General features: G+C 40.5%; 1 protein-coding gene across 3 annotated transcripts in view; it reads right to left on the reverse strand.

Annotated features, from left to right (window-relative positions):
* Window positions 1–202: 202 nt before the first annotated feature.
* Window positions 203–27,840, reverse strand: part of ELMO1 (engulfment and cell motility 1) — a 303,943-nt gene continuing 276,305 nt past the window's right edge. For all 3 annotated transcript variants that reach the window (XM_059473758.1, XM_059473750.1, XM_059473768.1), the window contains 5 exons: window positions 23,595–23,707; window positions 15,140–15,247; window positions 11,530–11,612; window positions 6,033–6,110; window positions 203–1,540 (listed from right to left, as the gene is read on the reverse strand). In XM_059473758.1, the coding sequence (XP_059329741.1) occupies window positions 1,340–1,540; window positions 6,033–6,110; window positions 11,530–11,612; window positions 15,140–15,247; window positions 23,595–23,707 (583 nt within the window). In that variant the 3' untranslated portion in view covers window positions 203–1,339. The remainder of the gene's footprint in view (window positions 1,541–6,032; window positions 6,111–11,529; window positions 11,613–15,139; window positions 15,248–23,594; window positions 23,708–27,840) is intronic.

The raw sequence follows: 27,840 nt of genomic DNA on the forward strand, positions 1-27,840 counted from the left end.
CCTTCTCACAGGAAGGCTCATGTAACCATGGCAATGGAGATCTCTGGATGCATTTCATCCTTGTCACCACTAACAAACAAGTAAGTTAAATCAGATGCAGATAAGAAAAGTCTTCCCACTCCTCTTTTTACTAAACAGTTCAGAATTCCTAGGAACCATAAGGAATAAAAGACAACTTCAGAAAAAAAAACAAAGTCCCAGGAATCATCACAACTCAGATTTTTATTCAACAGTGAAGTTGAAGGGAACAGTGTTATTTTCCCTTCAGGGCAAATGTTCCAAATGGAAATTAAGTAAAAATATTGTTCCCCAAAAGTACTCACAATGAAATTAGTTTTCATTAAATATATTTGTTTGGCAAAATAAAATAAAAAATTAGAACCCGTACAAAAAAAATCCCTTGCAAATTTCTAACACTGTAGCAATGACAACGATGTAAACCTGGATGTTTGGCAGTTGTAATTAATTTGTGAAAATTACTGTTGAACTTTGGACCAAGGAAATAAAAATCACTTCAAATAGCAACAAGCCAATTTTGGAGGCAACTGAGGCTCAGGGAACGCTACAGGAATGGGACACACTAGTGGCTTCATACACGGTTTGTGCAAGTGATCTGCTAGTGTGAGGCTATCGTAAGAGCTGGGAGGAAAAGAAGTTAAAAGCTGTTGCAGCATTGCAGCGTATGGTACAGCAAAAACCTGCAGAGTTTCCATCCTGGGAGCTGATCGGTTGGGTGAAGGCTGGAGGCAAGAGCTGAGATGACCGTGGAGAGAATGATGGCAGTGACGGATGGTGCAAGCACTGGGAAGCAGTTAACCAATTTCATCATCACATTGGATTCAGTGGTGAGCAGACTCTTGTGAGTGTCTGGGGAAATCTTCTGCTTACAGTAGCTGCTTTTGCTCCCTACCTCCCTCCTCCTTCCAGTTAAAGCCTCTGCCCTGCCAAGTGGGTTTCACAGGCATGCAGTTTGATAACAACGTCCTTTAGTTAAGAATGTCTATTCCAGTATTAAAAATGTAAAAAAAGTCCTCATGAGGGTTGCTTCTTAGTGGCAGTCTTTGCCTTAAGCAAGGCCAATGGCCTGCAATTACAAGTTAATTAAAGCAATGTGGATTTGGATGAGCAATGGGGAAGATGGGAATGGGGAAGGAAGGGATGCAGGGAACAGGGAGGAATGCAAGTGTTTCTACATCCCTCCCCAAAGCCAAAATACAAGGTGCAAAAGTGGGTTTCTTTTTTTCCTCACACTCTTCTTTTTTTTTTTTTTTTTTTTTTTTTTATATATCTCTCCAGTTATAATGTATTTCCAGTTTCAGAGCAAGTTTCAGTGACTGCCTCAGTTACAGTCATAAACGAAGTCGTAGTTGCTGGGCTCCTTTGGGATAGGTGGGGGAGCATCTGGGATTTGTATATTTTCCAAGTCAAGGAGGCGTAGCTTGATCTCCATGCTGAGCAGCGTGTCCAGGTCGTTCCGTGTTAGGTCACTCAACATATCCTTCCCAAGGAGGGCGTTCAAACCATCGGTCCATACACAATACTGCACAGGAAAAGGATAAAAACTCTCATTAATAGACTTTTCATACACAAACTCCTTGTCTGGTCTGGTCCTCTACAGTTACTGCTCCCATGGGGACTTACAAAGAGACCTAAAATATGGTTGATGCAACCATATTTTATCAGCTCAGATCTTGAGGAAGGCTTTCACTGGGCTGCTCAGAAAATGGAAAACATTCCATTAAATGGGACAAAATGACAGTGTTTAGTCGTTTGACAATTTGGCATCTCCTCCAAACTTCTTAGTGAATGTTCTTCTGCAATTATTGGAGAAGGAAACAATAACTTAGGACAATGAACCTCTGGAGAAATCTCCTTCACTCCTCTCATTTTCCTCTCCCAGTACTTATTGAAAAAGCCTGATTATCTTACACTAACTAAACTTTTAATTCCAAGACATTTAAGTTAGGTGAACTAAATCCCACCCCCAAATCCTTCTTGACTTTCAGTGTAAAAATCCTGTACTATCTGCTTTTATTATTGTTTCCTTTCCGATACATGAAGCTGTTACAATTGATAGTCTCACATAACTATGCCTACTTTACCACTATTTTACAAAAAATAACATATTGTGAAAACTACATCAGTTAATGCTATGTCCTTCATGAAAATTAAATGCCAAGCTGCTTGGGTATAATACTTAATGCTGCAAATGCTGAACTGGCCTCTAAAACCTTTTCCTTACTGTTAGCTTTTTCCTAACAGGAGATGCCATCTTTCCCAACAGCTGACAGCTTGTGATAAATGCGGGCTGAATAAGCATTTAAAAGCAGCAACAAATTCAAGGGAGATTGGTGATCTAGAGTCAACTTCTATTGAATAAGTCACTTTCATTTATTACTACAAGCCATTTATTCAACTATGAACAGAAGTACTCAAATGCTGTCATCTAAAAATAAAGATTTCAATCATGAACTTGTGCCCTAGTTTGCAGGAGAAAAATTAAATTAACCATAACTGCATTTTTATCTTACAAATACTTCTGCTGGATTTCATGCCAAAAAAAAAGGAGTTTTAAATTTAGCTGACCATTTGCTACATGATGCCGCCGAGTTTAAAGATAGCCATGGCTGACTTCATCCCACAGCAGAAATGAGGATTATTTTTAAGGAAGAGAGAGAAGCCCCCCTCTTCATGCAGAAAAAGGGCATCTTTCAAAAATAGGATGGGTTAGCACACTTCAGCATCCAAAGTGAAATCCAACCCACTTAAGTCAGAAACAAAACAGTAGCAGAGGGAGATTTTTCACCCAGGGTGTGGGCAAGCCAAGCCACAGCTTTAATATGAGATCAGCTATATAGAAGACACTTTAGAGTTCAGGTTGTCCGCCTGACAAGTACTAAATAAACAACCTAGCCTGCCTATTCTAGGCTGTCAAAGTGTGCCACTGAAGACTTTTAAAGCATGCTATTTTTTTGGAGTGAATGCAGAATAGCAGGAAAAGAAAGAAGCTATTCTAGAAAAATAATTCTATTTGAACAGCCTATATAATCTTCTGTGATTTACTTGAAATCTTTCTCTAGGAGAGTTTTCCCTGAATTCATTATGAAGAAAGGAACAGAAAAGCAAAAGGCTCTGCTCAGGTTACACGAGAGGAGAGAACCTTCTCAACAGATGCAGCCCCTGACGTAAATAGTCCATCACCTGCGCAGTGAGCGCGGCCAGCTCTTCCTCTGGGGAGGAATCCCAGAGAGCCAGAAAGCAGAACTGCAGTTCTCTCCTCTTCCAGATATAACTCATTCAGGGCCCACAGAAACCAAATTCTGGCCACAACTCTGATGAGTGCAATGGCCTGGAAAAGGGGCTTCCTCTCTAATCTCCATATTGGCAAATGCACCTAATTAAACTCCTGCACATGTTGAGGAGAGAGACATCCTAATGAGATGGTGGAAAAACAGAGGCATTCATTCAGAAGCTTTTTTCTTTTTAATATGCATAAGAGACTAAGAACCACTGAAAAATTAATTTACGAGATTCATTTTCATAAAACTCCAATGAAACCTAATTATGGCCTCCCTCATCAGTTTCTCTGTCAAACATCATGGATAAGATTAATCCACCTTTTTTTTGCTGTGTAGTTGAAACCAGTTATTAGTATTTAAATGAAAAACAAATACAATGGAGTGATCTCATAGTACTGAATCCTCTGGCTAGCAGTAAGCTCCAACAGATGGCTAAGAGAATTCACAAACTTAAGTGCGCTAGAATGAGGTCCAAATCTCAATGATACTGGTTCAGTAATGAGATTTTGTCAAAGAATTACTTTGGGAGACAAGAACTAGAAAGGTTGCACAGGCTTCATCCATCTGGATGCAGCGCCGAGCAACCTGGTCTGAGCTCATTGCTGACCTGCTTTGAGCAGGAGGTTGGACTCAGGACACCTTCAGGGCTCCTTGCAGCCAAAATTATCCTAAGAGCCTCATTCAATTTTTCTTTTTAGGACACGTTCAACTCCCACATTTCAGCCTCACTCTACAATCACGAGGGCTGCACAAGTATTTAAAAAAAGCCCTGCAAGTCTGACCTGAAATTGTCATGTACCAACATCATTGCTGGTGCTTCACACAAAGCTTTCAGAATCTTGAGATGTCACCACAAACTGACAATGCTGCTAAACTAGCACTTCTATCAACAGGCACCCCAACTACTTTGATGAAGAGTCACGGGCTTCACAACATGCTACTTTTCCCTTTCCTTGTGGGTGCTTCCTCTGAACACTTGTACTTTTCACTTTAATCACAACTCACTCTTCTGCAGGCCATGGAAAAATACAGAGGATGTGAGATGTCCTTTTAAAAACTTTCATTTGGGAACTGTCAAGTGGCAGCAGAGACTGTTGCCTCTGGCCATTTTTTTGAACCTATTAATTTTGTTTCAAAGAAGCTGCACAATACCAAAAAGAGATATGAAGATAAAAGGTGTGTTAACGCAATCATGAGCAATTGGGTTAGTGCATCTCACTGCTACTGCCTGTCAGTGGGATCCAGCAGCAGCTTTTGAACATTTGGACCATTAAAATCCACTTTTAGCTATAGGCTGTATTTGAGATACAGTGGCTGAAAAAATGGTTGGTTTTCATGACCATTTGCACTTCTGAGCTGAAACAGTCTAGAATTCACTTTCTGGAGAATTTATATCAGAAATACCAAACATGTTCAGTTCAGAGGATGATGACAACCATGTGTTGCTTAGATCTACAGCTCTAGTGGCACATTGTGCCTGGGATACTACTGCTCTTTTCTCTTACATGAAACCTGACCAGCAAATACTTCCCTGGAATGAGCATTCTTGAAAATGACACTCCAATATTAATCCACAGAAATACCCAAATGGGAATAACTGTATCTCCTCTCCTAAAATTAACATTTAGTTGAAGGTTTTAGTCCAGAACAACAAATGTTGAAGGGGCACAGCTAATACACTTCACTTGTAAAGCAATTTCACACACTTTAACACTACAGTATAATTCAATTTAAAGTGATCTTCTTCATCATCTTAGCACAGGGTCCTGAACTGAGACCAAATGTAATATCTAAAAATAAGTGTGCAAATGAAACATAACTCTTTGCTTTAGAAACAAGAGGGATTTTTTAAAAAATGTAGTGCATTCTGCTAAGCCTTTACTTGAAATTTCTTGGAGAGAAACACATCCAATGATTCAAAACAATTAAGGTAAATTAATCCCATCCCATTCCAGAAGGCGATGATATCTTCTATTTCCTTGTGGATTATACTAAGAGAAGGGAGCAGGGAAGGGGCTATCCTTGCTATTGGTATTTATACTGTCTTTATACAAGTGAAAGCCGTTGCAAAACACTCTCCTGTGGAGATGGAATGAATACAGGGGGCCTTCTATGATCAGCTGTCATGAATGGTCTTAAGAAATGTGAAAATGAGGAAAAGGGGATATGCCATTCTGGAGAGCACAAGTCTTTGGCTGAAATTGAGACCCAATTATGGTATAACCACCCCTGACTATGCTAGCGTTGTCAAAATGAACTGAGGCTGGCAGTGATTCTTTGAAAGCTTGGCTGTACAAATTCTCAGTGTTGAAAGTTCACACAGAAAAATTCTCTAGTGTCTGAAGTACAGCAGACCACAAGAAGTCAGGAAATGGTGAGCGAGGTCTGTAGAACTTCAAGGTCTGCCCAAGCTCTCTTATTTCTCTTTCCTATAGCTCATATTTCAGGAGGACTTAGAAATACTGGTCTGTAATTTTGAGCTTCATGTGCTCTGTGATGCAGGAATACAAAACATGTTTCTTCTGTGCCTCAGATATGCAAGAAAATTGTAGAAGGTCTTGTTCCTGTACTAATCCCTTGGATTTGTCAGTTTGTTTTGAGACATGACACTGATTTAGATAGACCTATATCCTGGGCCAAGATGACCATTCTTATGTTCTTACAAAGACATCTGATGCCTTAAAGCAACTAAGATAACTTCAAATAAATTTCTGCACTCTGCACATGACTTACCTCATGCTTGTCTGGAGCAATGAAATTCAACTGGCCACTTGAGTCATACAATATAGAGAAAGCAAGCTCTAGCACCTCCTGGAACAACACAAAGAAACACATATTAATGCTGCATGAGAGAGGCATCTGTACATTCAGGTCTGTCTTTCTTTCCTATCCATTATTACCCAAAACAAGTTGAAAAATAGTTTATGGCAGTCTCCTGTCTGGCCAGAGCTGCAGCAGTACCAGACCACTGCAAGAGACAGGCACAGCAAGAAAACCACCACGGTTACTTCAGTCAAAACAAACCGACTCACCTCAGTGCTTACTGTGGCCCACTGGGTCATGAATTCCTTTAGCATTTCAGTTTAAATTTGAGCTAGGCAATGGTGAGGACTAAAATCAATATAATGAATAATAGTACCCTTGCAAGAAACTCTTCATGAAGGCTCACAGGTTTTTTTCACTTTATATAGATTAAACTCACAAAGTTCTGCAAGGTTTGACTCCTTGTGTTAAAAATCTTGTCAGGACAATGAATATCCTGGTATATACTTATGTTCTTTTCACTGCTGGAAATATATTAAATTATTCACTCTCAGGAGATTTCTGTAATTCTGTTTCCATCTGAACCAGAATCGCCAGCCTCAGTCAAGCCAAACGATGCCAGTTACCTAAAGACCCAAAGGAATTTCAGGAAAGGAAAAAGCAATCATCTTTTTGTCCCCTAAGCACTGAAGCTGGAATTGTAAAAGATACCAAGGAGAATTCATAAAGTGCTGACCTTCCCTAAAAGTCACCTGGAGTTAAATTCCCATGGGGAAACCCAGGCAATCTGAATAAACACTGCTCTTTCAGTGGCCAGCAGTGAGCATGCTAAGATGTTGTCCTATCTGTTGCCATAGGATGGTTTCTGCCCGCATCACTACAAGTGCCAGTACAAGGATCTCACAGGATCTAAGCTTGGCAGTAGGGATATATTAACTGTGGAAAAGAGACCCAGCTACACAGCAGAGTGCTGACTTGTAACTATGATCTGAATCACATGTCCCGTTCTTTTAGCTCCTTGGCTTCCTCAGCCCTGTCACACTGAAGCCTTTTGCTGACTCTCAGCTGACAGCAGTCCCTGCACCACCAGCGGTGAAAGGAGAACGACTTCCTAAATCAGCAACACTAAGTTTTAAAATGGAAGAATTGACTCTGGGGACTGCAGCATAAACATTGCTCTAGATTGTTACCCCTGAGCTCCTGGTCTGAGACAGACATAGTATATTTGGGTTTCTGTAAGGGCTTTTTTGGTTTTGACGTTGTATGATTAAGAGCAGAGTCTGAACCATAAAACTTGCAATCCTTATGGATAATCTCGGATAATAAGAGATCAGGCTTCTCATGGGAAATGTTCCTGTTTTCCTTGAGTTTAGTTACTAGGTTTTACTTGATGTATTGCCAAGGCTACAGGAGACAAAGCTATGTTAAATCCTCATTGTGTTGAATCTCCATGGAGGCTGCAAGTGCAAACAGTGCTGGTGCACTCAGCAAACCAATGGCTCAGGCTCACATGGCCCTTTTGTGTTGTAGGCATGTCTCTCAGCCACACCTTATTAAGAGTGATGTCCCTCATTAGAGAAAAAAATCTACCTCTGCCCACATGAACCTGGCATTATCTTCTCCCACGGTGTTATAAATTACTGACAGAACACGCCAAGTAATGCCCCTGAGGTTGTAGCTCTGAAAAAAATGGCTTGTACTGTTACATTGTGATGTTCCTGAATTTCGTGAAGGTCAGTCAACAATCCCACAGGCCTGACCCCTACAATTTTTTCCTTTGGGAAACTCCCTATGAATATACTTTCTTCTTCACCTCAAAGAGAGAAAAAAGAGGAAAAAAAATTCTGCTTGGAAGAAGAATGTGTCAGGATGTCAAGGGTTTTGTCATTTCCAGTCAGGCAGAGAATGAGAAGGGACTACATTAAGGGCACCAAGCTTCTCTTTCTGTGGAAAAGTGTTGTTTTGGCAGCCCTGGCTGCAGGTCAGCTTCTTTGTTGGCTGCCCTGGACTCTAAAGCCTTGGAATTACAACTTCCAGGTGCCAGCATCTCTGTTGCTTTATGCACAGCAAACTGTCAAGGAAAATGGAAGCCAAAGGAGCTGGAGCTGCCAGCTGGCCCTCCACACTGACAGTGGTCTCAGTGGTTGAGGTGGCTGACTTGTCAGGGACCCCCAGCTGGCTTTGTTACAGTCCCAATAATGTCAAGGAGGAGCAGGCAATTCTTAAGTGAGAACTGGTCAGTCTTTATCTGTAGTTTTCTCTTCTTCTCTCTGTGCTACTTCTTAACCTTTCTCACTGTAATTTTTCCCTCAAGCCCTTTCCACTTGTTTCTCTATCCCTCTGGTCCTTTTTATCTCACATTCCTTCCAACCTGTTCCTTCCTTCTTTGTTTTGCTTTCCTCCTCCTGCACCTCAAGTTGCTGAACTCCCTCCCTTGGCACTCCTAGCTCCTTCCACAAGTCAGACCTCTGCCCTTCCCCAGATGCTTCTCAAAGGTAACAGCATTGGGACCCACAGCGTGCCTCTCTTCTGAGCTGTGCTGAAAACAGAGAACAAGAGACTGCAACAGCACTCCTTGGATTCAGCTCTGTGGGGGAAGCTGTTGTAGGTGGTGTGAAGGGAAGGTTGCTCTCCCATGCCCAGAGCTTCCCTTTCCCCCAGTCTCCAGTGGTCCCCAACACAGGCCAGAAACAAGCTATTTTTCATGAACACGCATTTTGGGTGCCTATGGTGGAGCGATCCCATGCAGCTGGAATGACCTCACTAATTTCTGCCTTCTCTGCCTTCAACATGCTCAAAACACTCATGTCTTTACTGAAGACCGAGGCCTGGCCATGTTGAGTTTGCTTGCCAGCATCAGAAGATCTGCCCCAAAGAACTCTCTAGACAGGCAGCAGTGGGGAACTTGTTCAACGAGTAGAGAAGAGAGAAGAGAGAAGAGAGAAGAGAGAAGAGAGAAGCTTCATTCATCAGGGATGAGCCATTTTAGCTGACTAAAAAGGCACAAAGCCTGAAACCTGCCACATCAGCAGATAAAGGGTGATAGGAGAACTCTTCAAAATATCTGGACATGTTTTTTTTTTTTTTTCCTAATTCTTCTGTCATGCTTTATTTTGAAGGCTTTGAAAAATCTGATGTATTTCATTTCCTTGAAAATCATTGGTACTACTTGGGAGTCAGAAATAATGAATTTAAAAATTAAACCTAATTAAAAAACACAAGTAAGACAAACAACGGATTCAGATCTGGTCCCGTCACATCTTTCCAGCTTCATATGCAGGCAAATTCCAATTCAGTTTAACTCTTATTTCTTTCTAAATTATCCTGCTGAAAGAACAATGGCCATGTGCTGGCAAATGAAGGGATGCTGAAGCCTTTGTTATGGACATTTTGCCAATTCCAGCTATGCTCATAGCATGGCATTCTGCCATTCAATTTTCTTTTCTGCCAATGAATAAAATTGAGGTGGACGTTATATATGTACAAAGAAAGCTCAGAATGAAAAGGCCTCTTAAAAATATATCACTGATTGTGAAATTTCAGAAAGTGAAAGGTTTCATACACCAAATTCAGCTGAATTGCATTCTGTGTCTGCCTTTTTATAAATTTTAATTGCCTAACCCATATACAACTTGAAAGGCTGCAAATAACGTTATTCCTATGTCAGTTAAATAGTTGCAATATTGTGCCTGACAGTTTGATTGGTATGACAGGTTAATTCAAAAATTCTGTGCTTCTCAGGGGAAGAAACAAGGAATTGAGGAAATAAAAAAAAAACCCAAACCCACCAAACCAAAACCCCTGCACCACATCAGAAACAGTAAAACCATCAAAACTGCCATTGTCTGGGTCACAAACAGAATGCCTCCAGCCAAGGATGCAGCCATGCCACCTATGAATTCCAGATCTTCCCATTCTCAGCCAGAAATTTTATACCAGTCCCAAGCAATTTTACCTAAGGAAATGGGGCAATGCTGAGAGCTGAGGACAAACTGATCTGCAGCATTTCTATTTAGCATTAAATACTATCTAGACATTACTGCGCCATAACGATGACACATTTCCATCACTGCCACCCACTGCTTTCCATCTTTCCCTTTGTGTGGACATATGAGTGCTAAGCCAAGGAAGAGCTAAAAATATTTTATATGCATCATATAAATGTCCCAGCCAAATGTGTTGATGGTTCAGCTGCAACATGAGGTAGGAGTTATACGTAATCTATTGTACTCATGTGTGTGTGTGTTTGTGCCCAGAAAATCAACAAGGAAAAATACTCCTGGGATTTTTTTCCTCACTTGACTTTTTCCTTTCCTACCATGTAAAGCCAATGCTGAAAGGAGAGCAACTTCTCTGTAAGAAAACAAATGCAAAAAATACTCAGGATGCTTTGCCCACCTGTGCACAGTTAAGGAAAGAGAAGTTGCAGCTGTGAAGATGCAATTAGTCGTGTGATGTCGTTTTGAAAGGGCCTTCTCAATTTTTATGGCTCCCTTCAGAACTGCTTTTTCAATTTTATCTAAAGTACTGAAGCAGGAACTCTTAACTTCACAATTTTGTCCATCAAAATCTCCTGGTCTGACTAAAAAATTTCTCAGTATCACTAATTAGAAATTCTGATTCAAAACCTGTGATCTGGCTCCCAGATCTCTCAGGGTGCTGTTCTTGGTCAGACTGAGCACCACTATAGTCTCATGGCTTCTTGTAAGGTGAGAGCGACAACCTGGTAAAAATTTCTGAACATACCTCATAGAATATGGTATTCACCACTAACAATGCCAGACATTGCTAGTAACTCCATTTCTTCTTGATGTGGTGACAATTCTTACTAACAAAAACTCTGCAAGATTCTGGCACGGCACAATTTTAGTACTACTGTCAGCTTACAGTTGTTGCTCTGAAACTGAAAGGTAGTATAAATCTAATTTAAGCTGAATATTGTCTCCTACACATTTTTTCCCAAATGAACTGCTAAGCACATCCTTATATGCCTCCTTAATTGCCCAGGATTTACCTTACAGCCTTTTGTTGGCAGTGGTTTTTCTACCTGATTGGACCTGCAGGTATCATCAGCTGGACATTAATTGCAATTTTGGCATGTGTTCACTGAATGTGGCTTCATCAGAGAACACAGCTGGAGCAAACTTATTATTTATCAGACACAATATAGGAGTAGGCACCAACAGCCATTGCTTCTTTACTTTAGACACAGAAAACATCACTACTAAAGACAATTCCAGTTGTGCCCTGGGCGTAACTCAATGCACATCTGCCATGAAATATGAATACAGAAGGCTAAGCTGTCCCAATGACCTAACTCAAATGGTCTGAGGTGGAAACAAAGGGTATACATACATGGAAATGTTGCAGGCTGGAAAGAAAAATACCTGTGTTACTTCAGGGAAGGTCAAGTTGACAAGCTTTGCATTCTGCACAGTATGTGTTCATAGCAATTTGAGAACCATACCTTGTTTTGTTTAAGAGCTCCTTTCTCCTTCATATGTGGGCAGTCTTTCCCAGTCACAACAGCTTTTATATCTGCCACTGGCACTGCATTAAAAAGAAAGAAAATCAAACCTCAGAAAATTAGTTAGAAGCAAGTTATGTAAAAGCTACAGAGTCTAAAAAGAAGCAAGACTAATGTGTTAAAATTGCCATGTCCTTTGCCATTTCCAGCCTTTTGTAAGAAAGAAAACTGGAAGAAAACAACTAACACAGGAACCAGTGAGTCTTGACAAAATTTCAGGCATCTGGATAAAAGTCTGAAAATGCTTTTTCTTGCCTATTTAGACTCCCTTGGGTAAGACTGTTTCATATAAATGCATACCTGTGCCTGGACACTATGTGTACTCATGGATCTCAAAACCATATAATTTTCTTCTTTGTTAATATAATGTGCCTGCTCTGTTGTTGCTCTTTCCTAGGCATCCAGGTAAAGTCTCTGCTGGAGAGAGGATGCTGGGCAACTTGGACCCTTCACTCAGTGCTGTTTTCCTTCTTTTAAAAGCCTGTAGGAATTTTTTAAAAATAGTTTCCTATTTCACTCCCATCAGCAGTTTAGTTGCTTTCTGGTACTAGCAGGAATAAGGCATACTAAGGCTTATAATGAGCTATTCCAATTGCTTTAAAATGTCAAGTGATCAGAAATGACTGGGGGGAAAAGAAAGGTAGGAAAAAATATTGGAATCTGCTGCCACTCAGAGTCACAGAGTGAGGTCACTAAAGCATAAAGATAAATTTCTCTGAGTTTCAAGCGGAAGTCAATTTTCCCAAGGTAATTACATTATGGAGAATCTATATGCTCTACAATACAGTATGGTCCCTGAGTGACAGTTTCTACGATCTATAAATAATCCATTATCCTTGTGGCTGCAGAAAAGTATCTTATATATAGGACAGTAACATGAAAACCTGTTACTGCCCAGTTCTTTAGAAACTCTAATGGTGTGTAATAGTGAAGAGGAGAAATGCATTTACTCTTCTACTGGGCCCAGCAGCACCATTTATTTCATGACAGATTACCTCAGCACTATGCCAAATGGATGGCATAGGATAGAAAAGACATTCTTAAAGTATTTGCTTTGCATGGAAAACTGAAAAGAAAGAAAATCATTTGACTCTTCACTACTCAACTTCTGCCTTTAGTCTCAGAATTTTATGCCATAGGTCTGCTGACTTTTTATGCCTCTGACAGTCTCATTATGGAGAAGAAGGGATACTGTTTTAGAGAGGAGAGTGAGCTAGGATAAACTGGGAAATTAAGGAGATATTTGACTGCAACTAAGGTAGAAAGGTCTTCTTAAGAAAAAAAGAGTTCCTGCCCCTTTTTGAAGAGGCCCAGAAAAACAGTTTCTCTGTTTGCGTAAGATAAGGTTTTCTGAGGTCAGCCCTCTCAACCAAGAAGGCTTTTCACCAGGTTTCATACACTTGATCTGTGTGATGTGGAATACAGTTACCATGGGAGATCACAGACTGATGTGACATCCTAATCTTTATTTATCTGGAACTTGGCTTATGCCTTACTTTAGAAAAATAGAATCAAAGACTTCAGGTGTCAGAAGTTGACTACAAGATGCTGGAGGGCGTGAGCACAGATGTGATGTGCTCACAATTGATAAAGCCTTGAGAAGGAGGGCAGCTGTTTTCTGTCCCAGCTGGAGTCTGCATGACTTGTTAACTCTGCCAGCCTGAAGAGAGGGGTGACATTCACAGAAGTGAAAAGGTTAAAAACCCACACATTTATTTTTAGGGATAGAGACTAATTATTCAGGTTTGGCAAGGAGTACACAAAATGCTTGATGCTGTTTCTCTTGATTCTGTTTTCTTACCCACCTATTCTCTTTTATCTGTGGACCTGGCTCCAAATGCTGACAAGTTGATCGTCATAGCCAAACTTTAAGAATTCAAAAATCAATAAGTCTGTCCAGAGAAAACCAGAATATTTATGAAAGTATTCTGTAAATTGCCCAAGCCAGTTTGGTGTGATACATTTCAAACAACAGTGCCACTTTATAATCTTGTGACTTGCAATATTCTCAGCTTTTTTTAATGAAACTCCATCTAATGTGGGTAGCACTATGGTAAATCTTGTCTCATTCATAGCCTGAAAACCTGAGACACTGATGAAATAACCACCTCTTTCTGAAACTGCACTGGTATCTACTCTGCCAGCAGCCAGGCTGAAGCAACTGGGTGGGTCTGGCCCAAGGGTTTCTAAAGCAGGAGCCCCCATGGGATCCTGACATTCCTGAGCAGGTTCAAGAGCCTACAGAAAATGCAAGTGCGAGATGATGCTCACAGTCAGGGTCAGGGGTTTGTGCATGGAAGAATGCTCCAAGCAAACAAATCTGGGAGCTGCTGCTCTTGTAACTGTGCCTGCAGTTCAAGTGTGACTTTCATTCTTCTGTCACTCTGACACTACTGTAACGCTCTGTGGCTATTTTTCTAAGCCTTGTCCACAAAAACAGTCTCTTTCTGTGCCAATGCAGCAATGTGAGGCCCTGTCCTACATTCTGCTAAGACTGCAGTAGGACTGTGAACATCCTTGAGGCAATCTTTAAGGCAAGGAAAACAAGAGAATGTGACTGCAAACTGTCAGGGCTCCAGCATCACACAGGCTTTTCTTCTTTCCCCTCTCAGATTGCATTGGGGAGCACTTGGATATTTTAAAAGGTGCTGCCTGGAGACAGGTTAGGGGAGAAAATTTCACATCATTCCCCAATTTTCAGGCTGGAAAAATTTCAAACTTCTGAAAAATTAGTCTTTCTGCCATTCCATGAAAGAAGTGGAACTACCAGCTGAAACACCTGTATAAGCATGTCTAATTTGATAATGCCAAGGATTTTCAGAAAAGAACAAAAAGAAATTATTCCTTATTCAATGCTGGGTTTCTTGCAGTCACCTCCCAAGTGACAGAACTATACTCATTATTTCCACTTTCAGAAAAGAGCTTCCCTGGATTACAGGTTAAACCCCTACAACTCGTGTCGAAGAACAAAGGAGAAATCACTACAGTATGATGGTTCTGAAGAGCTCCAAAATTACTTTCAACCATAAGAAAAATCCCAATAAATCCCCTGGTAGGAGCTGCCACAGAGACATGTCCTCTCCCAGTTGGCTACTCAGAAACAGTGAGGTCCTCTCAATGCTCTTCACAGTGACCTGTCACCTTTAAGTCCACTCCTCACAATAACTGAAAAGACCTCTGCACTTATTCCTCCTCCAGTCACTAGACTGCCTGTTTCCATGCACAGGCAGTGCTTCTGAATATGCCCAAGTATTTTTATTTGACATCTGCAGTTAGATGAGCAATGAAAATAAACTGTGTTCCTCCCTAGGAAAGACATCATGTTTCCAAGCTGAATGAAATTATGAACTCATTGAAAAGCTTAATGCAGTCCCCACACACTCTTGCCAAACCCAGGAGAGAGGTGTTTGAATGCAGGAGGAAATGTCCCCTGCTCTTTATCTTCATTAGCTGTGCATAATGTCCCATGTTAAGAGAAACCTACTACAGGTTATAAAGAAGAACTAGCATAAAAGTAGCAGAAGTGTCACAATCTTTGTGCATGACTTACATTTATCTTGCAAGGAATCATGAGGGACTTCTCCCTGTGGACTTTCTTCCAAGTCTCCGTAGTGCAAGACCTTGTGATTAGGTGAAAGTCGACAATACCAAAATTTGTCTGTTGAAATAAACACATTAATGAAGGTTACTGACATGTATTCATCAGCCTTACCAACAGCAGAGGAGGAAGCTTACTAAAACAAGGTGCTACAGGGAAAGGCTGTCTTTTCTTCCAGAAGAAGAAATGTGTGGGGTGTATATATAAGAAGGGTAGGGACTTTGCTCAGTAATTTTACCTGATTAAATGAAGCTGGCATTAATCTACAGGCATTTTGTTATTGACATAGTCACTGGCTCAAAAAAAAAACCCACTAGTGAGAATAAATTTACTTAGTTTTACCAGATATTATATACCCTCATGGCCAGAACTGGCAAAGTAACTACTTTGAGTGGATAACTTTAATTTACCCATAAAAGATACATTTTTAGCATCCACTTTGTGAAAATCAAGCCTTACCAGCTGTCTTGTGTGGGACACCCAAAAACTGATAAATTTGAAATATCCCATACTTTATGAAAATTATGACTCATATCTTTTTTTATAGACATAGGAGAACACCCCCATATTTATGGAGAGACTGGACCTAATAAAATGCAAGAACTTAAAAAGCAGACATTAAGTCTCTTGTCCTGCAGTGCTTTGCATGGTCACAAATATACGTGTGACCATGCAAGTTCACACCCCAGTTTGCATTTTAGTCCTTCCTAAGAGATGCACATTTACAGCTCCTGACAACTTGTGCTTTGCAGGACATAATTCCCCCCAACAACATTTGTTAAAATCTGCTCCTGTGAAGGACATTGCCTTTGCAGAGCGAGGCCACCACTCTGCCTAGCCTGCAAGGATGGCGCTTGCCAATTCCCTTTCTGAAATGGCAAGAAAGAGGTTACCCTCCCTTGTCAGAGCATGTTCCATTTAAAAAGTAGATCACACAATGTTAAGCTGTCAAAAACACAATCTTGTTACATCCAAACTAAATCTCCAAAAGCTCAGAGCAAGGCTGGATGTTAAAATGCCAGTGGAGGGGGGCAGAGGGCTTTTCTGGCTCTGTGCTTCTCTCGTACTGGCAGTGCTGATGCTGTGCCAAGCAGCAGCCTGAGGGACAATTTAGGGGGAAGCGTTAGCACTGACACAGCCCTGCGGGCGCTGGGAGCCTCCTTTGGATAAAACATTGGAGGAGCAGTGGAACCAGCATATGTGAGCTCATTTGGGGTGTTAGCAGAGGAAGGGCTTCTTGGCTCTCTGAGTAAAACACTGGCCTCATGGACCCAGCTGTGTCCTGAAGGACACTCCAGGCCAGTCATTTAAAATACAGTGCAGTAAAACACAGGCAATTGAATGATAAAAGGGGACTTTCACATGCCCTTTTAAATTTCTTTGTCCCAGTGGATTAAAAGGTTTGGGCAAAAAAACTACACTCTTCAAACCTCTTTCAGAGTGTGCAGCCCCTTCAACAGAAAGGTTTCAAAAAACCTTATAAACCTCTGGCAAAGGCTCAAAATGGCCATGGGAGAGATTCTGGCCATCAACTTCACAGGCATGCACAACACTGTAAGACTGATGGTAGAGAGCCTGAGATTATGCTCCTGTGATGCATACAAGAAGAGCTGCTGAAATATAAGCACCCCTGGACTATAAGCAGCAGAACATACAGTGTGGCACAGTATGGGGTTGAGAAGAAGACCCCACTTGCAAAACTTTTGCAGGGAATTGAGACTAGAGCAAGTAGGAGCCCTGATTCAGTAGACTCTCATCTGAGGAGCACACACATGCGCAACTCATTAAGCAGTTTATGTACCTCAGAAGGATGTATGTGAACATTTTCAAGATTCATACCTTTTATAGGGAACTCTACCAGAACCTACCAGCAAAGCCTGATACTTGAAGAATATATCCCATGGAATCTAATGGTTGACCACAATGCCAGTAACTACAGCAGGAGGCTTTCACACCTAGCTTTAACTGCAACCTCATTGCTTATGGGGCTCTACAAAGTAATACAACTTTCCAACTCTAAAATTAAAACAGTAATTTTTTCTTAATAGAAATGGACATGGTTTCACTACCTTCCCAGTGACCTGGGCAAAAAGATGGTCTAACTGAGAAAAAATAAAAATAATGGATTCCTTTCAATTTATCACACATGGTGTTAGCAAGGGTTTGGCTCTTCTACCTCCTTGGGGGCTAGTATTTTGGTAACCTTGGTTCTTTCAGTGCCACGTTTCAATAATAAAAGAGGGGAACACTCCTCCATGAAAATATCTTATTTTGTTTTGGGAAGGGGTGGCTTAATGGGAAGAAACCGAAGCTCTGAATATGTGAGGAACCTTTTCAGCAATTCCCCATAACCCAGGGTTAATTAAAAACTAAAGGCCATAGACTGTAGCTTGAAGCATGTCCAGCACAATGCTCCTGTGGGCTCACTAATAACTCTGCTCTGCCACAGCCTTGCTGTCAAGGGGAAAGCCCTTAAATGAAAGCTACAAATGGAACTAACAAGGTTTCCTCAACCACAGCCACTAAATGACTGCACCAGCCAGGCTGAGGAGGGTGATGGCATGTTGCTAGGAAAAGGGACCCCTGTTTCTACAGCCACCTCAGCCTTACCCATCCCGGTTTTTGCTTCAGCTGTACGTGATGCTACAAACAGTGTATCAGCAAATATCCCACTCACATGAGATTTCAGTGCCTTGGAGGGGAACAGTTTGAAACTGGATGCAGCTATTTTACTGTAGTGCAAGTGCTGAACACAACTACATTGGAAAAGTAGTGTGTAGAATGATCCCACAGTCAAAAATTATATGAAATTGCTTCCACCGAAAAAAAGAGTGAGGAAGTCTGAATTGTAGAACAGCACATGGGACGTAGCCAGCATTTCCTTTGAGCTCAAAATTGATAAATAAAAAAATAAGCAGAAGAAAAAGCTCCTTTCTACTATGACTCAAAAGTGGTGTTTATAAAACAAAGAAAAACTACTATCTAAACCCTCTAAAACTCTTAAACCACAGTCTTCAGAGCTGAAGTGTTACAAAAGGTTTAAAGTTGGGACAGAACTTCCCTATTAGTCCCTGTACTCCACATCTGGCAGATCCACATGCATGTGCCTGGCTGGAATAGGGCAACTGTGAGTTCAGGAAGGAATGGGGTTTGTTTTGGTTTTAGGCCCAGGCTTCAGAATTTTCCCCAAAGACTAGGTCCCTTCTGTGTTTTGTATCCAGTGTTACTACACCTACCTCCTGCTCAGAGCAAGAAGCTGTAGGGAGGGCAGACACTAACCACAGTCTTTAGAGATGAGGGGGACTTGATATTTCATCACAATTTTGAGACACTACATTATTTATACTTTCCAGCAACTTCTTATGTCTTTCAGCTCACTGACCACTGATGCAAATTTCCAAATTCTTTTTTGGAAAACAGAATTATTCATTCTGGTTTTTAATCTGAAAAGTTTCCACGCAAATTGTTCTGATTTTTTAGATATTTGCTAGAGCAGGCAGGGGCTTAAATATGTCACAGCATATTGTTGAAGATTATAGATGAGGTTAAAAAAAATCCCAAATAACAAAATCACCTACAATTTGGCTACAAAAGTAATATTCAAAATTGTGAACAAATAGCAGAGCACAGAACATTTTGCTGATGGGCTACAGAGTGCCTGGCCATTCACACAGTGTGTTTCCAAGTGCATTAATGGCCAATGACTCATATGCCTCTAACAATACTATTCCAGGTAAAGGACTGCTGTGGTTAGTACAGAAGTGCTCTATTGTTAGAATCTGGGGAGAAAATAGCTCAGATATGCATGAACAGAAGTCTGAGAATATGTATTTTTTCCCAAGATACGTTCAAGGTTACTAGTTTTTTGTTCAAAGAAAAGCATCCTCACAGATTTAGCAAGAGAAACCTGCTTTTAAATAGATCTCTGAAAACATGCATTTGTGCAGATTTTATATCTATACATGCATGTAGGCATGCATATTTAATCTTTTACTTTTTTCTGTCTCTATTAAAATTGCATTGACATTTTCACTCCAACTCATCTAAACTGCCTAGGTGAAGCCAGGAAACTCTCCAAGTAACATGCAAATAATTGACCCGTGGCATTGTTGGAGGCATATTTGGTTAACTGGCTCCTCTCAGCGAGTCATGTACTCACAGAATATTAGGTTTTTTGTGGGACCATGGAGAGTAGGATGAAGTAACAGTAGAAAAGAGCTTGGCAGAAAAAAGTCAAAGTGTGTGTTGTTCAGAACTGTGAGTTACTTATCCTAGCAAGAGATGGAAAACCTCTCTGCACTCGATTTTTTGTTTCAAGTTAAGGTTTCTCTTTCCAGGTTACTTCCATGGCACCTTGTGTTTCTAATCTAATGGTATCAGCAGGGTTTCCCTTGCTTCCAAAAATTACTGTTTGAGAAACCTCATGTTGGCTTCAAAACCACTTCAACAACATGCAATTTCTCCACAATCTTTATAAAGGTAAAAAGGAAATTTATTTTCAAGAGTATATGTTGCTACATATACCACAAATGTACTAGATGACAGCATTAGAAGTATCTATTATCCTCAATAAAATGCCTTTATCTGCTACTTAGCTCTACTGGAAATAATAACTACTGGGGGTGTAGAGTGCTTGGCAGGTTTTTGCTTTACTCTTCTCCCTTTTCTTTTAGGAATTATCTAATGAAGGAGAAATCTGAAGAGATCTATCTTTCAGCAGATGTTCATGGCCCACGAACAAAGTGGGGATTTGCAGAGCAGGATGATCTGCTGTTGAACAGCGATCAGAAGGATAGGTTAGATTTTGCTGTTTCATTTCCAAATGATTGATATACTTAACAAAAACCCAGGAGTTACTGCTGCAATTCTCCTATGAAAACCTTGCAAGGGAAAGGCCATGTATTTTTTGGAAGTCCTAAGGATCCAGCTGGGACAACAATGATATTTCTGAATTTCAGCTACAGAGGGATCCTGCTACGATAATCCTGTGCTGAAACACAAAAAGCAGAGATCTGAATGTAGATACCTCATGGCTTAATCTTCAGCATCCTCCCAGTGAATCACCTGCTGGATTGGAGGCTTTCCAATGCTAAGTATATATGAAAGTGTTTAATCTCTTCTCAAAAGGCCATAAGAGGCTGTAAACTCCCTTCCCATTTTTTTGTAAGTCAATTTTTTCAACTTACTGTGACTAATCATGTGTGTCCTACCACATGTTCAAACAACAATCTTAATAGAAGTTTGCTCTGGAGCCTTTATCATGGGCTAAGGCCAGTTAATTATCTTTAAATGGGCAATTTAATGCTTTCAGCTTCTGTGTAGGGCACGTTCAGGTTCCTCTTGTACAATCTGCGGATTTGTGACATTTGTTCCAGGATTGTTTAAAGGGAAGAAAATAATCATAGGAAAGGCACAAAACTGTGTACACACTTCAGTATTGACACCTACCTGATCGTGCTACCCTTACAAGTAGATTGCCACATAACAGGAAAATCGTGATGCCTCAGAAGAGGACTCATTTCTGTTTCAGCTCCATCCAACCTGGATGGACTACGTCCCTTTTAGAGCCTTGGTAATGCTCCATAGCAAGTGGAGTCAGTTGGAGCACCAGGCAGGTGATAAGGACTCCTGAAACCCCCTGAGGTAGCACCAGGCACCTGTACAGGAGGTGGCTTTAGAGAGAGGAGATGGGGATGTGGGACAAAGCTAACAGAAGACACACTCAGAATCTGGGACTTCTACTGTTTTTATCAGGACATTCAGAGGAATTATCTGAAAGATTTACTGTCATAACATCTGAAAGGTTTACTGTCATAACGTTTAGCATCACTAGCTAAATTTAGGATTCTCCACTCATTTTACTTCATCTTCTAATTCTTGACATCATGACAGCCCTGGTTTTACAGTTTGTGCTGCTCTGGGGAACACGAAGGACAAATACTGCTTTTAAGAGAGCTTCTTCCACTCGCTGTGATCTGCCATTTTGTTATTTGGACTGTGCTAGGCACTGTACATACCTAAAAAGGACCCTGATTGAATGGCTTACGAGCCAAGCATGCTTCATTAAATCACACTGTGTTAGGTCACAGAATCACAGAGTATGATGAGTTGTTGGAAGACATCCACAAGGATCATGGAATCCAACAACTGGTCCTGCACAAGACCATCCCCAAACAAACCAACCGTGTGCCTGAGAGCACTGTCCAAATGCTTCTTGAACCACTTCCCTGGGGAGCCTGTTCCAGTGTCTGATCACACTCCAGGTGAAAAACCTTTTTCTAATATCCAGCTGAAGCCTCCTCTAAACTCAGCTTCATGCCATTTCCTCAGGTCCTGTCCCTGGGCACCACAGAGCAGAGATCAGTGTCTGCCCCTCCTGTTATCCTCTTGAGGAAGTTGCAATGAGGTTTCCCCTCAGTCTCCTCCAGGCTGAACAGACCAAATGACCTCAGCCACCTGGCTTCACTTCAAGGCTGTTCACCATCTTTGTTGCCCTCCTTTGGATGCTTTCTAACAGCCTAATATATATATTTTTTTTTTACATTGTGGTGCCCCAAACTAAACACAGGACTCGAGGTGAGGCTGCCCCAGCTCAGAGCAGAGCAGGACAATCCCCTCCTTGCCAGCTGCCAATGCTGTGCCTGATGCACCCCAGGACAGGGTTGGCCATACTGAATTTAATCCTGGTGGCCTCACACATCATCATCCTCTAAATGGTTTTGTGTCTACTGCCTCCCTCACAAATGGTATTTTACCCTTCTGTTTCAGGGAATACAGGAAGTCTATCATAAAGCATACACAATTCTCAAGGGCATGTGGAAACATGACCTCCTAAATGGGCTTCCATCTGTGAAAAACAATCTATTTCAGTCAAGATAATGTTCTTTGAGGCATGGTTGCGTGTTTTATTTGTTTCCAAAGAATCGTGAATTATTTCTGACCCTGTATAAATATGACATCAAAGCAATTAATCTCATGACCTATAGAATTCACTCCAAGGCACAATAGGAAGCAACCCTCTCAATTGAGGATGAGAAGATTACATTGATTTAAAAAAAAAATTATTTTTTAGCTTCAACTGTACTCCTATAAGTTGAATGAATTTATACTCCCTAAGGCTCTTGATCCTATAAATCATGAACTAACAACAATTTAAGATAAAATAAACAGTCTATCTTCCTCTTGGAGATCAGCCAAAAGAAGAATATTTGCTACAAATCCTGCTCCTTCCCTTGAATTTAAGTCATTTGGATTAGGCTGTGAGAGAGGAATAAAATAAACAACCCTCACTACTGGTAGCAGGACAAACTACACATTACTTTACCTACTTTCACTCCATGAGTATATTGGTGAAGGAAAATCATGTATCATGCCTCTCTATCCAGTCTGTACAGAAACTCACAGTGGAATACTGACCATTTGTCTGTGCAGTGGGCTTCAGGGGTGTTTGTATGCCTGACAGGTTACAAAGAACCTACATTAAGGAAAATTGCCTCCTTGTTTCTAAGGAAGGAGGCGTTGCAGGGATACTTCTCTCTGTGAAGAATGCACCTCTCCCCAATGAATCTGAAGGTCTCAAATATTGATCTTTGTCAGTTCTTACTCTTAGCTTTTGTAACTTTCTAATTTGTTCTGTATTTACAGAGGAAAGCAAACAGTAATCTGAATCCTCACAAAATGAGGGATTTAAAGAGAAATTTTGGATATGACTTCTAATTAATCTCCTGAATTTACACTATGTCCCCATTACATTATCTGGAGAAGGAAACGGGCATCTCTGAAGGGAAAAGAACCATAGGGAGTTTTACTGCATAGAATGAGCAATGACTCATAGAATTGGGAAAATAATCTTCTCATATCAATCAAGTATTCATAGAAGGTACACGAATTACTGATATAAGTGCTTGCAAAAAGCATGTTTAAACACCATAATAAAATTACATGGCAATGTAAGACTAAAACAAAGGACAGACAGTACTAGAGGGAAGGGTGCAGAATGAACTCATTGCATACATAAAGGTGATCAAAGACTGAGAGATTAAAATTCAAGTTTCATGTGCTATTCCTGCAAAGACATTGTTTTGAGATGAACAAGAAGTCTGGACATTCAGGTAGAAATCAAAATACTAATTTCAGAATGTGAGACCGCTGCTTGAGATTTTGTCAAAGGCTGAACTTGTTCCAGCTCATCTGTGTGATAAGGCTGAAAGATCATTTGTGTGATAAGTTTCAGGGAAACGGGAAATCCTGAAAATTTGTGACTTGGAGATGCTTTCAGATGCCTCTTGGTAAAAGCAGTCAAGACAGCAATACAACCAAGGATCCTGCCAATGAAAACAGTATTCCTCAGCTCAACTTAGAGACCAAAGTGACAATATAAGGCCAGACTGGGGAGTCTGAGCTGTACCTTGCCGACGCCGACTGTTGAGTTTCCTAAAGCAGGTGCCCTCCACAAGCCGATTGAGACGTTGCTGCTTGATCAGTTCTAAGATCTCTGGCTGAATCTTCTCCTTTAGTTCCCTTGGGAGAGAAAGTAGGCACTTGTAAAATTCAATCAAAGACCATCCTTCCTCTGAAACAGAGTCTCACAAGATAATTCTGCAGGGTGTTTGAAGAGGACTTCAGTCATAGACAAGCCCAGGTCAGAATCTAGTCTGCCCCAGAAAAAAAAACCCTTTTTCTTTTAACAAAGAACAGGAGTCAGGATATCTTTGTTGTAGACATCTCCCTGTTACAACATCAGTGTATGACTCAGGCAAGTTGCCTGTTTTTGTATTACTTTCCTCATTCTAAAAATAACACTTGGTATAATGCATCAACAAGATTTTTCCATAGCAAATAATGCTCTTTCATCATAGGAGCCCTGTGAAGCTTATTTTAGAGTCTGTCACCTTCTGTTGCATGATCCTATGCCAGTATACTTCTCTAGCACTATTATTTAGGGCAACACAAGAAGGCTAGAACACTTTGAAACAACAATAAAAAGTAGGGAGCAATGCCAATGAGCAAAACTAATAATGATCAGTGCTATATTCTTGTCCTTAATCTCATATAATTTGATTACTTTATTATTATCAGAATTTGTGGAAGACTAATTCATGACTAGGGAACACCCAAGGATCCAACTTCATCTTTGCCCAGGAGTGCAGAGACCTACAATACATCTAGAAATAATCATATACATTCTTCAGAAAATCCATTTTCTCCATCCTATTTTGATAAGAGTTCAACATGTCAAGAACTAGGCAGAAAACATATGCACATGATATTTAAAGTTCAATTTCGTACACCATCACATGGATTCACAGATGTCTGAATTCATCAGTTATATCCTCACTTAGATTCATTAAGAATACATAAAAGACAGGTTTAAACATCAACTCGACAGCAAGCCTAGTAAGATTAAAAAGAAATAACTGAATGTGTAGAAGATTTATAAAATATGAAGTTTGTCAGAACCATAATTTTGCATTGCTGTGCAAATTGGGTAATACCAGAAATCATTCTGTCTGGCAGTATGTTCCAGCAATCATCATCAAAAGGAAGCTAAGCTGTGGTATCCCATAGAGACAACAAAAAAATTTTCCCTTCTTGAAAACTTAGGAAGCCCATTCTCTGCTGATTTCCACACTCATTTGGATCCTACGCCTTTGATCTGCCAGACCCCCACTGAAATCACTGCCAATCCTCTGCTACAAAGATCAGGCCTTTAGAATAAAATGCCCTCTTTCCCCTAGGTGTTGACAAAATGATTGGATGCATAACCCACTGCATATTTACAAGCTGTGAAAATCTAGGGGGTCAAAAACCCAAGGAAACATTGTAACTATAGAAACAGGCCATCTTTTGGAAATGTGTTATTAGTCCTTTAGGACTTGAATTTTCAAGCAGTGCTGTTTTCCCATTGGGATCTAAGATATAAATATGTTCAATAGTTAAATACTGTGATTAAAATAATTTTGTGCTTGACTGAATGTCTTGCCTTTACTGAGCTTGTGAGCTTCTCTGTTCCTCAGGTAAAACCTGACAGCAGGGGCTGAGGATAACAGTGTTAAAACACAAGTGTGGATTACTCAGCAGTTCAGGCTGCTGACTAAATCTCCAGCTGGAGTAATTTCAAACATTCAAGACTGGTATAAACATCAGTTTGATAGTTAGGTAGTTTAACTCAGAAATTGGATGGTTATCATTAAGTAGGTGTTAAGGATATCATAACATTATATTTGCAAGACACTACCAAAAAACCAAAAATGAATGGGTCACCCAGCACATTAACATCTGAATGTTTGCTCATAACATTCTGTCTTCTGGCCTCTCATGCCCCACCTGCCCTTAACAAACCAGGGGAAGAGAAGGACTTTTTAACCAATTCAAAATGAAACAGGTAATCCTCTCTAAAATACTTCAGCGCCTAAGGCAGACTTTGCAGGGGAGAAGGGGATGTAAGAAAGAAGGGACCTTTGGTTATGTTCTGGAAGCCCTCTGCACACATACATTTTTGCTCTCAAAGTCGTAAAGCTCAGTGTGCTACTCTCTTCTGTTTGATGGTCCTTGCCTGATCACACAGAAGTTGTGGAGACAACTCATTTTTCCATGCAGAAACAGTCCCTGGTAACTCTCGACTTAGTGAAAGGCTGTAAGACCATCGTGCCCTTGCCAGGGTGAGTTTCTGCACTTACTGTCCTCAGCAGCTCATGCCAACACATGGTTACTCTGACTTGTATGGTTCTCAGCCATTTTTCTGACATCATGACTCCAGAAATATTTTTGCAAGGTGATCCTGCCACTCAGTGCTCCTCACTGTCAAGGTTTCTGTTGCACCATTTTGAGGCGACAGAAATGGGTCAGAACAATCAAACCCAACTCTATTTCCTTCTGAAAGCCATCTGAATGCAACAAAGTTCTGTTCCTCACCATCAGTATCTAAGGACAGGATGGTTAGGAAAACAATCTTTGTGCAAGAAATACGTCCTCCTGCCTAATTTTAAAACCCATCAGGAACAATCAGCTAAAGGAAGATCATAAATGCAAATACATTTTGTGAATATTTATTTATTGTCCCTCAGATGACATTTGCTTAACAGTTTGTACTTTGTGAAGAGAGAGAACAGACTTAAGTCTAAGGAGACAGTGACTTTAAAAACTGCCAGTAGTTTCCTACTGTCTTTCTGGCCCATAAGAACATAAAAAGTTTGTGCACTGGTAAGACAGAGGGGTGGAGAGAAACACACATTAATATGTATGTTTGCTAATTTCGTGATCTCACCGGTCTTAACACTGGAGGCAATACTAACAGCAGTTACTTGTTTTTAAAATATCTGAAAATCATTAGAAATTATTTTCAAGATTTCCACATTAGACAAATTCTTCTTCAGCACCAGGTAAAACTGTCTCCAGCTTTTACCTTTCCAGCTTATAGTTAAAACTCACTTGACAGTGGTCTTCTTTCCAGAATGGGGCATATTACAGACATTTAAATTATTACAAGACAATGGGAGACTAATCCCAGAACTGGTTTCATATGTTTTGTCCTTTTGGACATTTCCAAAGGGAAATTCTGGAAATGTCCAAAAGGCATCTTTCTGGTGTCTAGCTATGCTCCCTCATCTGATCATGCATTCAGAGCAGGTAGTAGTGACTCTTTCTAACACTGCAGAGAAATAAGAAGGATAAAAAGCAGAAAAGCATCCAGACACCTTCCTCGCTTTCCCTGTGTGTTGCTGATTTTCACACAGATGTTGCTTATTAATGGCTCCCTAGTTGCCATTAACTCTCCTTTAACCAGCAAGTCCCTAACTGGATGCCAAATTTTTTTTCTAGCATTAACCCATTTCTGTTGCCATTTAATTTGTCAAGGAGATCTCTGGTCCTCTATAGGTCCACAGGATTCCTAGCCAACTTCTTCTACAGCCATTCAAAATGAAACTGGGATACTTTAATATTTCATTATGGAATGGCCGTTTGGATGACCAATAATGACACCAAATCCCTGACTCTCTTCTGAAGGACTTTCTATTTTTCCTAATCAAAAGTAGATATTAATAAAGCTTTACTTCATATGATACAACAATGCTCATATAAAAGAAACAACTAATCCTTGCAAAACAAGTTGTTGTAGTTATGAGGATCTAAGGCAACACATTCCAGTTTACATTCAAACCAACTTCACTGAAGCTTCTCTTATCCAGCAGCTTGGACGCTTAAAACCACAGTGCTTCATACAATGAACAGAAAAAGAAAGACTTCTATCATGTTCAAGGCAGGAAAAGCCACTCCCTGATTGCCATATTCTCAAGCAGAATTAAATAAGGTCTGCTGATGTTACAGGCACCATCTCTTTGTGCACAATCTCTTTTAGCATATCTGCAGGGCTTTAAAATATACAGCACAGCCACGATTGCTCTTTTCACTCTCAGTCTCTTTCCCTACAATGGGGCCATGATTCTGTACTTCTATCAGCTGTGCCATCTATGCAATTTGACAGAGTTCAGTACAGGGAATCAAATCAAAGCACAAAATGAAAGGACTGTTTCTTTTCACAGTCAAGAACAAGTGATCATGGATGTAATCAAAATGCAAATGCACAGAGTTAAATCTCTGCAAATGCAGTTGTGATTGCTTAAACACCTTATTGATTTACTTAGCCTTCATAG

The sequence above is a fragment of the Ammospiza nelsoni genome, chromosome 1 (genome assembly GCF_027579445.1).
Source record: "Ammospiza nelsoni isolate bAmmNel1 chromosome 1, bAmmNel1.pri, whole genome shotgun sequence".
Lineage (NCBI taxonomy): Eukaryota > Metazoa > Chordata > Aves > Passeriformes > Passerellidae > Ammospiza > Ammospiza nelsoni.